Source organism: Felis catus, chromosome B3, assembly GCF_018350175.1.
Source record: "Felis catus isolate Fca126 chromosome B3, F.catus_Fca126_mat1.0, whole genome shotgun sequence".
Lineage (NCBI taxonomy): Eukaryota > Metazoa > Chordata > Mammalia > Carnivora > Felidae > Felis > Felis catus.
The window spans coordinates 115,486,518-115,502,658 of record NC_058373.1 but is presented as its reverse complement, the minus strand read 5'-3'; the positions used below and the strand labels follow the sequence as shown (position 1 = coordinate 115,502,658).

General features: G+C 52.3%; 1 protein-coding gene across 3 annotated transcripts in view; it reads right to left on the bottom strand.

Annotated features, from left to right (window-relative positions):
- Nucleotides 1–243: 243 nt before the first annotated feature.
- SMOC1 (SPARC related modular calcium binding 1) overlaps nt 244–16,141 on the bottom strand; it is a 161,460-nt gene continuing 145,562 nt past the window's right edge. For 2 of the 3 annotated variants that reach the window (XM_006932946.5, XM_006932948.5), the window contains exons 11-12: nt 8,222–8,466; nt 244–2,360 (exon numbers count right to left, since the gene is read on the bottom strand). In XM_006932946.5, coding sequence (XP_006933008.1) covers nt 2,344–2,360; nt 8,222–8,466 — 262 coding nt within the window. In that variant the 3' untranslated portion in view covers nt 244–2,343. The remainder of the gene's footprint in view (nt 2,361–8,221; nt 8,467–16,141) is intronic. The other variant, XM_006932947.5, reaches the window with a different exon arrangement.

Below are 16,141 nucleotides of genomic sequence, written 5' to 3'. Positions count from 1 at the left end.
GAGGAGGTAAGAGGGAGAACCGCAGAGATCACAAACATGGTAAGCGAGGGCCAAAGGGACCGGTCAACGTCCTCACGGCAAAGCGTGGGGGCACCTCGTAGCCACTCGAGGGTTCCCTTCTAGTCTGACAACTCGGACCTCCTAGGATCAGAGTGAGGGCACCTGGACCAGGGAAAACACAAAACTTTTAAGAGAAAGCAATCTTCCCATCAGAGTAAGCCCCCCAAAGAAAGAGGCAACGGCTACCAAGGTTTACCCATTTTTATTTTTTTATAAAACCAGCTACAAATAGTCTCCTTCCCTCCTCACAAACGAAAGCCACACAACACAGCCTACACGTGTGTGAGAGAGAAGATGGCAGGTTTGGGTGGGTGGGTTCTGAATTTCCACAGGGAGGCACCCCCTCTGTGTTTTCATGCTTCCTCTAGGCCCGGGAAAGGGGCCGGGGCATTGAGGAAGGTCGATCTAGCTCCAGCACACCAAGTCATCTGGTCCAGGCCAAGGGGGATGGTGGGGTTTCCTTTCCTCCCTACCATGTTGGGATGGGGCCTCCAGTCACCCCTGAGATACCGTCTAGGATTTTCTCCATGATAGCAAGAACCTTCTCTGGCCTGAGGCCCCACCAGAGCATGTCTTGAGAAGGTGCACTCCCCGCTCCAGGCCCTCCCTGAGCACGGCCTTGAGTGGGCCAGTGCTTACGATGCCAATGCCTTCCAGACCCAAATTGGGGTACACAGTCCGCCGAGGTGGGCACACATGGGAATGCTGGCTGGGATATGAGAGGGGCAATCCAACAGGGGCATCAGTCTTGGGCTACCTGCCTTCCTTCGAGGCCACCATGGCTGCTCATGGGAAGAGAGGCTAAATGTCACTTGCCCTCTGTGTGACAGCTGTCTGAATGGGTGCAGCCACCAGGCCAGAGGAAGGCTGGACAGCCCACAATGGAATCCCAGTAAAATGTCTGCAGAAAGCTAGGCCTCATTTCCTCCTAGCTGGGCTATTATCCCTGCACTTCTACAAGAGGCAGAGGCAGGCGGCCCGAGATTAGTTTTGCTCTGGAATTGGCCTTGAGCCTGGGAGCCCTTAGAAGAGCTTGAGAAACAGGAAGAACTTCAGTATTGGGTTAAAAACCAAATAAACCATTGAGTTTACCAACAAGGTGGCTCTCTGGGCTCCCCCCTCCAGCTTGTGGTAACCACTGAGGACAAGATGGCAGGGGAGATAGAGAATGGATGGGAAGCCCCGGTCTGACCTCGCTGCTGAGAGTCTGTCTTGGGAAGCCTCACTCATGCATTTGCAGGAGGCTGGCACTGCACTCATCAGTGTGGGCCTTCTGTCCTCTTCCCTCCACTGCTTAAAATTGTCAAAAATCGACTAAATAGAAGGCCCCACTGTGTGTCTTTTTCTTCTTTGCCTCCCCTCTCCTGCTTTACAGAGTAGATGCTGAACGTAGGTGAAAATGTTTCAAGTGGCTTCATGCAAATGGTCTGAGGGTCATTTGCTCGGTGGGTCATGAGGATACTGGTGTGCCCACGGGTGGATTCTGGGCCACCCGACGGTCTGGAGAGCAGGAACATGTGAGCAGGGGGGAATTGACGCCAGTGCTGGCTACTGCCTGCCCTCCAGGGGCAACTCCCACCTGCCTCCCAGCCCAACCTCCCTTGAGAAGGCCAGCCTCCCAGTGACTTGCCAAATCTGACAGCTAAATCAAGGGGCAGTGCCCTCCTCCCACCAGAAAAGACCCCATGGAGTCTACAATACGATCACAGGGCTCCCATCTCCATGCACACAGGGGTCGGTCTCCGGCGTGGCTGGGGATGCAGTTCTGGGTTCTAGAAAGCCGGGCCGTGTGTCCGGAGCCCCACAGCAAGAGCAGGGAAGGGGGTGGAATAAACAAACAGCAATGCCAACACCTGTACAAAAGAACTATACAATTTACATATATATTTATGTACAGTATATAAATCTCTTTCTTCTCAGTCCCAGCAACAAACACCTTCCCCCCCCACCCAAAAAAAAAACCCCTCAAAGTTGTCAGTAGCAGATCCAAAAACGTACAATAAGAGAGAGAATAAACAGTCTTTTTCCCTTTCCTTTTCCCACTGTGGTATTAGATATTGGTATTTAAAAATGAAACCAAAAAGAAAACACGCAAATGGGAGTTATCAAAAGTGCAAACATGGTGGGCACCACTTATGTTACATGGGATGTGGCTGGGCCGGGGCGGGCGGGGAAGGGGGAGGGGGGGCGTCGCGGAATCGGTGAAGGTTAGGTGTGTCGGATGGTCTGGATGGTCCGTCCTGCCTCCCTGGTCTCTCCACCTGCCCATTGGTTTTCCACTCCTTAGACGAGGCGTCCTACTGGGAAAGGGAATAAGCAAGGAGTTAGAGGTAGGTTTCCGAGGAACCCAACGACACGCATCAACTACTCCCAACCTGGGAGTGGCAGCGGTGGGCTTACAGGTGGGGACAGCAGGACCCTTGTAGTGCTAACCAATCCTTCTCTTTGTTCTCGGCACAAAAAAAAAAAAAAAAAAAAAAAGAAGAAGAAAGAAAATGGGAGCCAAAGTTACTTGGCCGATTCCTCCACTCCTGCTGTACTACAACGCTGCATTTAGGGGGCCCGTGGCGGGGACCCCAAAAAGAAGACAACTTCCTGAATCGGTTTGGACCTGCTCATTTTTCCTGGGGGAAGCTGCCAACACTACCACCTGCAACAAACAGGAACATACAACACTCAAGTGGCCTTGGCCCCGAGAACTGGTGGGGCTTCCTTTCTACCTGGGTGCCTGTCTCCTGCAACCCCCTGAATAAGGAACGGACTCGAGAAAGAGCCAGAGGTTGTGTGGCCGTGCCTCCCGCTCTGGGGGTATTGGTAGCCCTCTTCTGCCCGGGTGAAACCACTGCTGGCCAGCACCTTTAAACAGAGTCGCTTTTCCAAAAGGCCAGGCCCTTGTTGGGGTATCTCTCTGAAATCCCAACTATTAGCTAAGAGGGCTTTGGTGCTGAGGGACATCAGCATAAGCTTCTTGGGTCCTGGTTCTCCAGGTCACAGAACATCAGGGTGGAGAGAATCTTGGCCGTGACCATGTGGTCCAGCCTCATGATCTAGAAACTGAGGCTTGCAGCAACTGAGGGACTTAGCCAAGGCCCAAGCCTCCCCCTGCTAACGCCCACTCTGCCCCACTGGGGGCTTATGGATCTTGGAGGCTTCTGCAGGGCCCAGGTCTCCTCGAGGAGGAGTGGGAGCTGAGAGGCGGATGCACCAAGAACTGGGCCAGCTCTGCGTGACCCCTGGAGGCCGCGTGACTTTGTGCATGTACCTCAACGCCACTGGGTCAGTCTACAGACTGGGAATCGGGGCCACGGCTGTGCTGCCTCTGCTCTGCCTCTGACAGGATCGCCTTGAGGGCTGACTGAATTCATGAAGTGGAGAAAGGACTTTGAAGAGCATGAAGTGCTGAGGGGACCCGCGCCCACCCAGCCGGTCACGCGAACCCACAGCTCAATGCTCCCGCCCCCGGTTTTGCTACCATTCCTAAGCCCTGAGAAAGTGACACAACCCAGGGTGGGGTGGGTAGATGCTGGTATGTCTGATTTGACAGGTGAGGAAACCAGCCTGGAGAGGGAGTGGCGGGCCCAGGGCAGGCAGGTGGGCAGTGACAGGATCCGGCCTGGCTCTGAATCCCATCGCTCATCCACTCGGCCCAGCAGCAGAAAGATTCCCACAGAGAAGGAGGGCCCTCTAATCGTGCCGCCCGCCGAGCTGAGAAGTGCAGGGCCCCTGGTGTCCAGGCCTGGCTTGTGGAGGCTCCCGGCACTAATGCTTTGCCTACATCACATGGCTTACTCCTCGAGGCAATTTTATACGATTGTTATAAAATGACCACGTTGTCTCCATCGTATGACAGCAGAGCTGTGGCTCGGAGACGACACAGCTTTTACGTGGTGAAGCAAACTCGGACCTGGCTACCTTCTCCCAGGACTGTGCTTTGAACCACCGAGGAGGGCAGGGGACAGAAAAAGCTTGAACCCAGGGCAGGCGGCATCCTTGGGCAATTCCAAGGGAGGGCTGGGATTTTTTCACCAACGGAGGAACTAGTCTCCACGCTGCCTGTACTGATGCAGGGCGGGGACGATAATCCTGATGAAGATGTTTTACAAACTGAGGAAATGCGGACCCTCGGACCCAAAGCCACACTCAACCCTATACTTCGTGCACTCCCCCAGCCCCCGGGAGCCCCCCACCTAGCCTGCAAGCCTCTCTCGGCCCACCAGAGGGCACCGCATGACACCAGATGACCAATGCAGGGGCTCATTCCCCACATACCTTCGGCCCAAGCGACTTTTCTGGGGCTCTCCAGAGCAGAGCGACCCAGGGACGCTGCCTTCAGCCCCTGGGTGTGTTCGTCCACTACTAGCAATTTCTTTTGCGCGTTCACTACGAACCGGGTCACTGGGCTAAGTTCCTCACATGCACCATCTTGTTAAACCTTCGCACCCAATCTAGGAGGTAGATGCTATCATCTCCATTTTGCAGACGAGGAAACTGAGGCTCAGAGGTTCCAGAGCTAGCGAGCGGCAGGGCTGGGATTAAAAGCTAGGTCAGGTTGCCCTCAGAGCCTCTGCTCTCACCCCCAGAAGCTACGGGTCTCCCTGCCCCGAGTTCGAAGGTGGTGCCCCGGGCCCAGCAGCCTCTACTCCTGCTCATGTCACCCCCAGCTGGGCCTGCTCCCCCGCTTTCCCGGACTCACCGCTGGTCTCGTCTCCCTTGGCCTTCCTCAGGCAAGCAAAACTGGCCTGCTCACACAAGGGACCACCTTCAAACACTCTGGGGTCCTTCTCATGGAGGGGACAGCATTCCGGCCCGGGGAATCCTGAGGCTGGGTCCAAATGCCAGCAATGATGCCACCTCACGTGGGCCCTCTGACCTCGAGCAAAGTGCTATTCCTCTCTAGGCTCGTCTAGACTCCTCGACTGCAAAATGGGTTGAGGACGCACACACACAGAGACCTGCTTACATTCGTACGCAGACACACACACACACACACAGAGGGACACATGTACGGACATGCACACATGCATGCACACGCACAGACCATGTACACACATAGGGAGACATGCACACAGACACCTGCACACACACACACACACAGACATGCTTGCAGGGACACTCACGGACATGCCTATGCATGACACACACAGAAACACGCACGCGGACACAGGCACCCCAGCCATACTTTCAACCAGGCAGCGCATTCAGGGTCAGCGGTGGCCGCAGAGCTCTCGGGCCTCTCTGTCCCACTTCCGGGGTGGGGAGCTCAGGGGGAGGGTCGAAGGTGTTGGGTGAGGAAGGATGGCAGCTGCACTCTAGGGGCCTCCCTGGGCACAGCTGTGAAGGTAACTTGAAACTAAAGCCTGTTCTCAGCTGAGTCCGGCTTGAGGAGGAGCAGTGCTCCCTAAATACCACAATCCAGGTGACAGTTTTCCTGGGTGCTTCCCTCAGGTCCCGTGGCAGACACCTGGGGCCTGGCAAGGCTTCAGAGAAAGCCTAGGAAGCCCCTCTCCGCTCTGTGGCCAAGAGGTCACCACACTCGGCCTCCCCTTGGCATCTGTGTGCTGGGTAGACCAGAGGGGACTGAGGGCAGAGTCATTACAGATCCCTGTGGGTCCATCCCTCCTCGATCTTTACATGCCCCTAGGTGGGCCTCGGGTCTACGCTAATGCTGGGTGGTCTCTTTCCAAGACTGGTCCTCTGCCTATGCTCTGAAAAATGGGCACAAACCCCACGGGTGTCAAAGCGTGATGTCACCACAGGGGGCAAGCCCCTCATTCATTCATTCATTCATTCACTCGTCCGACAAGGATCTGATGGCACCGTGCACCGTGCTGGGGGTAGAACCGAGGTGACTCAACCCAGGGCTCCACGGGGGAATCAGAAAAGTCAGCTGCAACACAGTGTGAGAAGTGCTGCTGACCGAGGCAATAATCTGAAGAAGAACAGTAATGTGGAACTTCGATTCAGTTCCTTCATTGTCTCGGGCACCGTGATAAGTGTTTTCGCTCACTGTCCCACTGAGTCAGCACAACAGTCCTTTGAGGTAGATAACCATGGTTGTTCCCATTTTACAGATGAAGAAACTAAACTCCAGAGTGGTGGAGTAATTTGCATTTGGTGAAGGAGCCAGTCTGTGGCAGAGGCGGGGTTTGAGCCAGGACATTGCACTGTGTCCTGGGGACCCAGAGTACTATGGGAACACAGAGAGGCGTCCTCAATCAGACAGGAGTGCCCAGAGCCATGAGCTCACTCACCCAGGGCCACACACCCCAGAATGAGGGCCAGAACCAGCTACGGAGGGGGCAGGCCCCGAGACACGGTACTTGGCGGTAATTCATCCACTTCCTGTGCTATCCTTTGGGTTCACCGAGGGTTATGAGCCAGAAAAAGCCCTTAAGTTTTCTCCCTGGGCAATCTCAGCTTTTTTCAAAGCTTCCATTTCAAGCAAATCGGTGTCACCCAGGTTGGCATCTTCAGCCCCGACCCTTCGCCTGCACTTAGAGAACCACTGGTCCTTGAGATGCATCCAACTTGACACGTTCAATCCATACCGGTTGTCTTCTCCATCCCCCTATGCCTGCTCTGTTCATCCTTCCATGTTGCCCAACTCGGTGAACAGACCCGCCCTCCAGTTGCCCAAAGCAACCTCCATCCCTATATCCACTCGGTCACCAGAACTGCGGCTCTATGTTTCTCAAAACCACTCACTTCCCTTCACTCCCACTGTGCTTTCATTAACTCAAGCCTCTGTCGCCTCCTGCCACAGCCTCCTGGGGGGACCTTGCCTCGCTCGTGTGCTATCTTTTTTTTCCCCACACTGCAGCCAGAATGCATTTTTGAAGCAAAAACCAATCCTATCATTTCTTGGACTGAACCCCTTCCATGGTTCTCTGCTGCCCTTATGAAGTTGAGACTCTCCCCTTACCTCCTGTCACCCCCCAGCTCCTGCCACCTTTAAGTACGCATTTCAGTCCCACTAACATCTTTCAGTTCCTCTAGAACCGTTCCTCACCGCTACATCTTCACTCTAGGCTGTAGCTTAGAACACTTCTCCCTCTGCTGACCCCTTGCCTCGGCCATCTCCTACCCATTCCGCAGGTATCGGTTTAGATCAGGGGCTGGCAAACTCATCTGTAAAGAACTAGGTAGTAGATACTTTAGGCTCTGCAGGCCGTGTACAATCCATCCTTTATTCCTCTTTTTTGAAAATGACGTCCCTTGAGAAATATAAAAACCATCCTTAGCTCACAAGCCATGCAAAAATAGGCCAGCGACTAGATTGAGCCTGTGGCCCATGGCTGGCTTAGACATCGCTTCCTTCACAAAGTTTTCCGAGGCTGTCTGCCCCTGAGCTAATTTAAGTGCCCCTACATATGTTCCTACAACACTCTGCACTTGTTCTATCATGACAGAGATGATTAGGTTTCCACTAAAAAACCTAATCCATGTTCTCCTCCTCTTCCGGGGCGCTCCCAGACTTCCTTACTATTAGGTGTGGTCTGGTGGCAGTTCCAGCCACTACGAGGTATGAGAGGTAACGTGTGTCACTTCCTGGACTGGAGCATAACCTCCCCACCCTCCCCCATGAGCACTGTTCCATGCTTTACTCCATCTGGTTTACTGAGAATGGAAACAACCGCCATGGTGACCTTGGAAGCCACCTAATAAAGAAGGAAGAGTCATTCTTAGCCAAGATAGATCTCAGAGTGACTGCACAGTACAGTCTCCATTCCTGTTCCTCCCCTTGCACGCACAGGCACACGCGCGCGCACACACACACACACACACACACACACGCATGCACACACCATGACCTGGAATCATGCTGAAGTATTACAAAGGCAAGATGAACCAATTTCTCTTGTGTTGGGCCACTACATGTGTGGGTCTGCTTGTCACTGCAGCCTGGCCTCTCCTAATACCCTCTCCTAGCGCTTACCACAATGCACATAAACACTTTAAGATCTATGTCCTCGGTAGGCTGTGGAAGGACACGGACCTTATCTGTCAACTGTACCAGGCATCCAGCATAAAGCATAACACACTCTTCATAAGCAGTTGAATAAATGAGTACCTGGGATCTCGTCTATCGAAGGAGCCCGTGGTCCCTGTGCCTGGGTGGGGCACGTACTGGAAGGCCAGGAACACCCGAGTGAGCACTCACCTTCTTTGCTAACACCCAGGCAGCCCTTCAGCTCAGGCAGTGAGATGACCTTGTCCTTGTTCAGGTCACAGTAGTCAGTGAAACGCCGGGCACACTTCTTGGGCTTGGCTTTCTTCTTCACGTAACGCTTGAAGGGCTTCATCTCCCGCTTGTTAATGTCATTGCTGCTGTTGCTGTCCAACTGGCTGAAGTACCAGTGCACCACTCGCTCCTCCAGCGTGTGGCTGGGATCTGGTTCTGAAAACCTGGGCCACAGGCAGACACCCCCCACCCCCACCCCAGACAGCACCACTCAGGATCCTGCAGGAACCAATGGCCCCACTGCACGTCTCTCCCACGTGGGCAATGCCAGGGTGGTCGTGCTGAGCTGCCAGCAGTCAGGTAGTGAAGGCTCTTTCAAGCCAAAGACCTCCCAGCCCCACTCAGCCTGTAGCAGAATCAAGCCAGCCTCTCCAGCTAGACTCTCGAGACCGGATAATTTATTTCTCAGGGGTCCCTGAGTGGGTCACCCTTCTTACGTGAACCTGCCTCACCCTCTACCACAGGCAGGAATGTTCTTGCATAAGATGGGGGCTCAAGATATATTGAATGGATTTCATTCACCTGAGTAAACCACAGCTGGGATCCACGTTGTCCTCCTGGCCTAGGGTTCATCGCCAGACAAGCTGCGGTTCACACGTGAACGTGTACGCTCACTCAACGAACGTGACTATGGGAAAGGGCGATCTGAGCATGCACACACGCCCAACACCAGGCCAGGTCCCGGGAGGCATTGCCCCGGGGCCTCAAACTGCTCAATGTCTTGGTAAGACTGAGCCAAATACGTTGAGATCAGCCAGTGACAATTCAGTGTGAAGTTCCCAGGGCCCGTCACTGTCGGGCAACAAGTGCCGTAGAAATCGAGAGAAGAAGACAATTGTGATGGACACAAACAGAGCAAGTCTAAAACTGGCGAGTCTAAAACTGGCGAGTCCCAGACCTACTAGGGGTGAGTCTCTCCATGGAGAGGTTTTAAGTCTGGAGATCTGGGATGGACCTAGGAAACCACATGTATGCTAGAACCCCGGGGGATTGTGCTTAAAAGTACCAGACTATAGCAACCAAGAAGGCTTCCTCATGTCAAGGTGCACAGTAGTGACCACGTCTAACACAGCCCACGTATGCACAGTACTGCATCTGGCAAGAAGAAACTATATCTTGCAAGAAAAATATTCACGGCACTTGCCAACACCTTGGGGTTCTTCTCTGGGGTTTGCCAAGTTTTCCAGAAGGGAGGGGACCATCTCTGACCCCACCCCTATGAACGAGCCAGCAAACTCTTTCCCTTTCCCATCCCCAAGTGCCCTTGATGTTTAGGGAAAAAGAAGTTTCATTACCAAAAAAAAAGCCAAGCATCCCTGCTAAATGCCCATTCCTAATTAAGTGGATTGCAGTCTTGGGCAGCACTCCCCCCCCACCCCACCCCAGGCACCCTGGGCTGATTCCAAGGCAGTACAATTGGTGGATCTGCCAGCAGGATGTCTTCTGGACAGGTTTAATGCAGGGAGTACCTGGGCAAGGTGTGAGGGACCATCCGCCCCTGGTTCTTTGGGAATCTGCCTGGTCTGTCATGGAAAGCAGGCTCAGAGGGTCCTTCAAACAGGAATGGAGTTATTTGTCGTAGAGCTCAGATTTCTGTTTCTGCCAGTACGTGGTATTTTGGCGTGTCAGAGCTCCCTCTATTTCACCCATAACATTCACTCTCAAGCCTGCAGGGTATACCAGGTGAGCAGCAGAAAATTCTCTACCAAGATGCTTGTGGCGCAGGAGGGAGGGTGGTCAGCTCCCTCTCTGAGCACCGTGCCTACCTGTGTTTCCCTGAACGCGAGGGAGGGCGTGGGCTGCAGAGGACAGCCAGGAAGAGCCCCAAGGGAGGTACTCCAGCTATTCCCACTGGGGACTCTCCCTTTGGACCCCTCCTGCCAGAGGCCATAAGAGCCCCATGGCGGCAAAGGCAGATCTTTCTCTAACCTTTAGGCTCAGCATAGCGTCATGTCTACCTAGAGGCTGGAATAATAAAGCCTCAGTCGCTGAGCTGGGAAGGGATGAGGTCATCTGGCCCAGCCGCCCTGCCAGGAGAGGCCCACTGCCTCTGACACGTGTTGCTGGGGCTCCAGCCTGTCCGGTTCTCAGCAGCTCCACCGATGGAGCTCCCGCACCGTCCTTTGGGCTGGTCTTCTTCCGACTTTACAACCTCTGGGAGTTTCTTCCCGTGCACAGAGACCATCACTTGGCTTTGCTCCCTTCTCCTTCCTTTCCTTCTGACTCTCCCTCCCTCCCCTGTCTCCTTTTGTCCGCTTGGTCCGGCCCTCCTCACTCCCAGCAGTGTCTCACAGCCATGACCACTGGCCTGACCTGGCCCTGGAGACTCCGAGGATACTTCCTTCTCCCGGGAGAAGTCTTCTGAGGCCCCTCTGAGTGGTGCTTCTCGCTCCACCACACCCTCAGCCTGTCCGGGTCCTGCCTCTTCCCCCTTCCTCCCCCTTCCTCTGCCCTCCACGTAGGGCTCCCTGCTTCTGAGCTCCTTTGACTTCCAGAAACCCACCGTCCCACCTCCACTCCTGACAACAGAGCCCAGCTCTACCTGTGACGCTGGCAGCACTAGGGGCCTACTTTGGAACCCAATACTTAGCGCAGGCCAAGCTCTAAGTACATTTAAAGCAAGAATTTCTTAGCCTTGAGGGCTCATGGACCCTTCTGAGAACCTAAACAAAGCTATGGTCTTCTCTGGAAAAGCGCACATGCACATAGCACTGTGCTGACTTCCAGGGTTTAATGGACTCCCTAAACCTCATCCAAGCTCATGGACTCAGGTAAAGAACGCTTGACCTACAGGGAAGGATCTCCAGCCCTGGCCCCAGAACACTGTTTAACCATGAGCCTTCTGGAAGAAGATGGGGTGAGAAAAAGGACGGTAGCTAGAGGGGTTTAGGGATAGTTTCCATGTTTCCAACAAAACATAATAAAAAACTACAGAAGGCATTCAGCTTAAAACTCTGAAAATCAGGTTCTGAGTTTGCAACAATCTTAAGTCTCTGCCATACTTCATACAAGATCGAGTCAGGATTGAGCTGTGTCAGGAGTCCGGGTTTAGTCACACCAGCAGCAGGCACGCATGTGCAAAAGAGCCAAGAGGCCTCGGTTGGCTGGGGAGAAGCTGAGATTTTCCCAGGGGAGTGCCCGATGGGCGGGGCCAAAGGGCCTCCCGCAGAATTTCCAGGAATCTCTCAAGCAGTTTTATTAGAGCCCTTTCCATCACAGTGAGACTCCCCAAAACTTACCCCTGCCCTCAAAGCCATACCCCCCCCCCCCGATCCCTCCAGCTCCTGTGGCCTTCTAGAAGTATCCTTTAAAAACACTGGGAACTTGCCCTCCCAGCTCTAGGCTTCCTTCCGCTGGCATCAGACCTCCAACCTTTCTCTCACATGTGTACACACAACCCCTGCTGGAGACTGGGACTGTTGGGATTCAAATCTGCTCATCAGGCAAGGGCTGGGGACCCTACATCAGAGGGTGCAACGGTTCCTTACATGACCTAACAGCGCTGGTCCGTGCCATGGGCCTCCCTACAGGTGAGGTTCCACTCTACTAAAAGGGCTCACTGGGTGTGTAGAGTTATCCAAGCGTCCTTGGAGATGGTGTGGCAGGCCACACCCAAATGATACCGAATTCTAGATTTTGGAAAAACAAATCCAAAGACTGGTGTCCGCTCTGTCTCTGGGCTGTTTTGGTGGCTGTCCTGTTGACTTTGACCTCCAGGGATGATGAAACACACTAGAGCTGGGTGCCTCCCTGGCCACACTGACTGTTCTCCCAAATTCAGAGGTGACAGGTGCTGCCCTTCTCCTGCATTCAGTTTTGCTTCTGCATCCTCACTCTGCCAGGCCTTGGCTGCAATGCACAGCTGGAGAGCCAGCGCATTTGCCACAAGAAAACTTGCTTTGGCCAGGATCTTGGGCCTTGTTCTGCTGTCCCAAGCAGTTTTAAAGAAGGTGAGGCGGGACGGCCTGGAAGCACCGGCCAAGCCAAGCAGACCAACGGAGCCCCATCTGGAGTGGGGTCCGAGCCCTGCCAGCTGTGCAGGGGGGTGGGGCTGGGAAACGCCGAGTCAGCCATATTCCACACTTTGCCTTACAAGGCCATCAACAAGTAACCACGCGAGGCAGGAAGGAGGAAGCCACAGTACAGATGGTCTCTCCGTGGGGGACCGCATGAGGGGCCAGAAGGCTCACGCAGCCCATCCCACCTCCCCGGAAAGTTCACGTTCTCTGGGGCGAGATGGAAAAAGGAGAGGGCTCCCCTGCTTGAGAAGACTGCCAGCTGGGATCTCAGAACTTTTCCTTTGGGTCTGATGAATGCTAATGGGTGCCATGGGAGGGCTGATCTCAGGAGGGAGCTCACCTCCTAGAGCCCTGGAAGGAAGGAGCATGAGGATAATTCAATCATCCTGCAAACTTTCATTGAGAACTGCTATCCTTGAATGATACTTGCAGGCTGCCCCTCCCATGTACTAACCACAGATGTTTCTATGGACACCCTATTCTACTTTGCCTATTCTTAGATTTGGGCAGGACGCTCCCCACCCCCCGCCCCCCAAATGAGGCTGGAAGCCCAGAAAAGGAAGCAGGCATCTCCCTCCATGCCATGTCGGATCACTAATAAGTCTTCAAATCTGATTACTTTCACTGCTAAAGCTTCAGAAAACCATCCCTTCCCCCATAGCTGTAGTGGGGCTCCCCCTCGCCTATCGCTCTGATGATGGCTGGAATCCTCCCAGCCCGTCTTGCTCTCTTCCCATCCAGCTTCCCTATGGCCTTCGGGATGATTCTTCAAAAATGCTCATGGTGGCACAAAAACAGACACATAGACCAATGGAATAGAATAGAAACCCCAGAACTAGACCCACAGACGTATGGCCAACTCATCTTTGACAAAGCAGGAAAGAACATCCAATGGAAAAAAGACAGTCTCTTTAACAAATGGTGCTGGGAGAACTGGACAGCAACATGCAGAAGGTTGAAACTAGACCACTTTCTCACACCATTCACAAAAATAAACTCCAAATGGATAAAGGACCTAAATGTGAGACAGGAAACCATCAAAACCTTAGAGGAGAAAGCAGGAAAAGACCTCTCTGACCTCAGCCGTAGCAATCTCTTACTCGACACATCCCCAAAGGCAAGGGAATTAAAAGCAAAAGTGAATTACTGGGACCTTATGAAGATAAAAAGCTTCTGCACAGCAAAGGAAACAACCAACAAAACTAAAAGGCAACCAACGGAATGGGAAAAGATATTCGCAAATGACATATCGGACAAAGGGCTAGTATCCAAAATCTATAAAGAGCTCACCAAACTCCACACCCGAAAAACAAATAACCCAGTGAAGAAATGGGCAGAAAACATGAATAGACACTTCTCTAAAGAAGACATCCGGATGGCCAACAGGCACATGAAAAGATGTTCAGCGTCGCTCCTTATCAGGGAAATACAAATCAAAACCACACTCAGGTATCACCTCACGCCAGTCAGAGTGGCCAAAATGAACAAATCAGGAGACTATAGATGCTGGAGAGGATGTGGAGAAACGGGAACCCTCTTGCACTGTTGGTGGGAATGCAAATTGGTGCAGCCGCTCTGGAAAGCAGTGTGGAGGTTCCTCAGAAAATTAAAAATAGACCTACCCTATGACCCAGCAATAGCACTGCTAGGAATTTATCCAAGGGATACAGGAGTACTGATGCATAGGGCCACTTGTACCCCAATGTTCATAGCAGCACTCTCAACAATAGCCAAATTATGGAAAGAGCCTAAATGTCCATCAACTGATGAATGGATAAAGAAATTGTGGTTTATATACACAATGGAGTACTACGTGGCAATGAGAAAAAATGAAATATGGCCTTTTGTAGCAACGTGGATGGAACTGGAGAGTGTGATGCTAAGTGAAATAAGTCATACAGAGAAAGACAGATACCATATGGTTTCACTCTTATGTGGACCCTGAGGAATTAACAGGAACCCATGGGGGAGGGGAAGGAAAAAAAAAAAAACAGGTTAGAGTGGGAGAGAGCCAAAGCATAAGAGACTCTTAAAAACTGAGAACAAACTGAGGGTTGATGGGGGGTGGGAGGGAGGAGAGGGTGGGTGATGGGTATTGAGGAGGGCACCTTTTGGGATGAGCACTGGGTGTTGTATGGAAACCAATTTGTCAATAAATTTCATATTAAAAAAAAAGATGTGGTGTATATATATATATATATATATATATATATATACACACACACATACCGTGGAGTATTAATTGGCAATCAAAAAGAATGAAATCTTTTGCCATTTGCAACAACGTGGATGGAAGTAGAGGATATCGTGTTAAGTGAAATTAGTCAGAGGAAGACAAATATCATATGACTGCATCATATGTAGAATTTAAGATAAAAACAGATGAACATAAGGGAAGGGAAGCAAAAATAATATAAAAACAGGGATGGGGACAAAACATAAGAGACTCTTTAAATATAGAAAACAGAGTGTTGCTGGAGGGGTCCTGGGAGGGGGGATGGGCTAAATGGGTAAGGGGCATTAAGGAAGACACTTGTTGGGATGAATACTGGGAGTTATACATAGGGGATAAATCACTAGAATCTACTCCTGAAATCATCGTTGCACTATATGCTAACTAACTTGGATGTAATAAAAAAATAATAAATAAATAAATAAATAAATGTAAAATAAAAAAAAAAAAATGCTCATGGGGCACCTGGGTGGCTCAGTCGGTTAAGCGTCCGACTTTGGCTAAGGTCATAACCTCACCATTTGTGAGTTCGAGCCCCATGTCAGGCTCTGTGCTGACAGCTCAGAGCCTGGAGCCTGCTTCAGATTCTGTGTCTCCCTCTCTCTCTGTTCTTCCCCCACTTGTACTCTCTCTCTCTCAAAAATAAATAAACATTAAAAAAAAAAAGCTCACCTAATCATGGGCATCGTCCTGCACTTGGTGTGAATCACAAGGCCTGGCATGATCTGGTCTCTGCCCCAATCCACAGCCCCACCTTCTGCCTGCCTCCCAGATTTAAGGCACACTTCTTACAACTCCTTGCACAGGCCCTGCCTCATTACCCCGAGGGCTTCTTTGCCCTGGTCCATCTAGGTTGGGGCATTACCCCTTTGTTCACAAAGATGTCGCTCAGGTGAAGTATCATCTCATATATAAAGCCTTCCCTCACGTGCCCTCCTGCCCCTGAAGCCCCCCAGCACTCTCTCTGCCTCTATTACCCCACTGACCTCATAGTGCAATCCTATGATTCTATACCTCTTCTCTCGATCAGATCAGAAGCCCCTCCAGGCAGCGACCATGACTTCGTCCCCGGAACCCGACCCAGAGCTTATACCAGGGAAGAATGGAAATGTAAGAGTTGGTGCGAAGCCAGAATCTGTAGGCCTGACAGGTGTTAGGTTGCGGGGAGGGGGGGAGACATGACTTCTTTGTCCCTTCTTCCCACTGGCCCCAGCTGATGTCCAGCTTTAATTGCCAGACCCTGAGAGGATGTAGGAGGGATCAGATGTGCCTTCCCTGACTTCAGTCTTCCGTGCCTATGATCCCAATTCTGCCCGAATTCAGAGCAGAGGCCAAAACCCAGCCTGGATCCCTGAATTCTCTTCAACAGCCCTACTCTAGCTGTGCTCCCCAGCCTCCAGCTGCCCCGTGCCTTTGTTCTTTTAGCATAGAAGAGTGCCTGGCCAGGGTCTCTCCACATGGGGCCCCAAGTCTCTTGGGCCCATCCAGGGTGCTGTAGGGACAAAGAAGGACCGTGGTGAATTTGATGGCTAGATTTGGCCTCTTGGTGTTCCAGTAGTTGGTGAACCCTCTGATGTGCGGGATAAG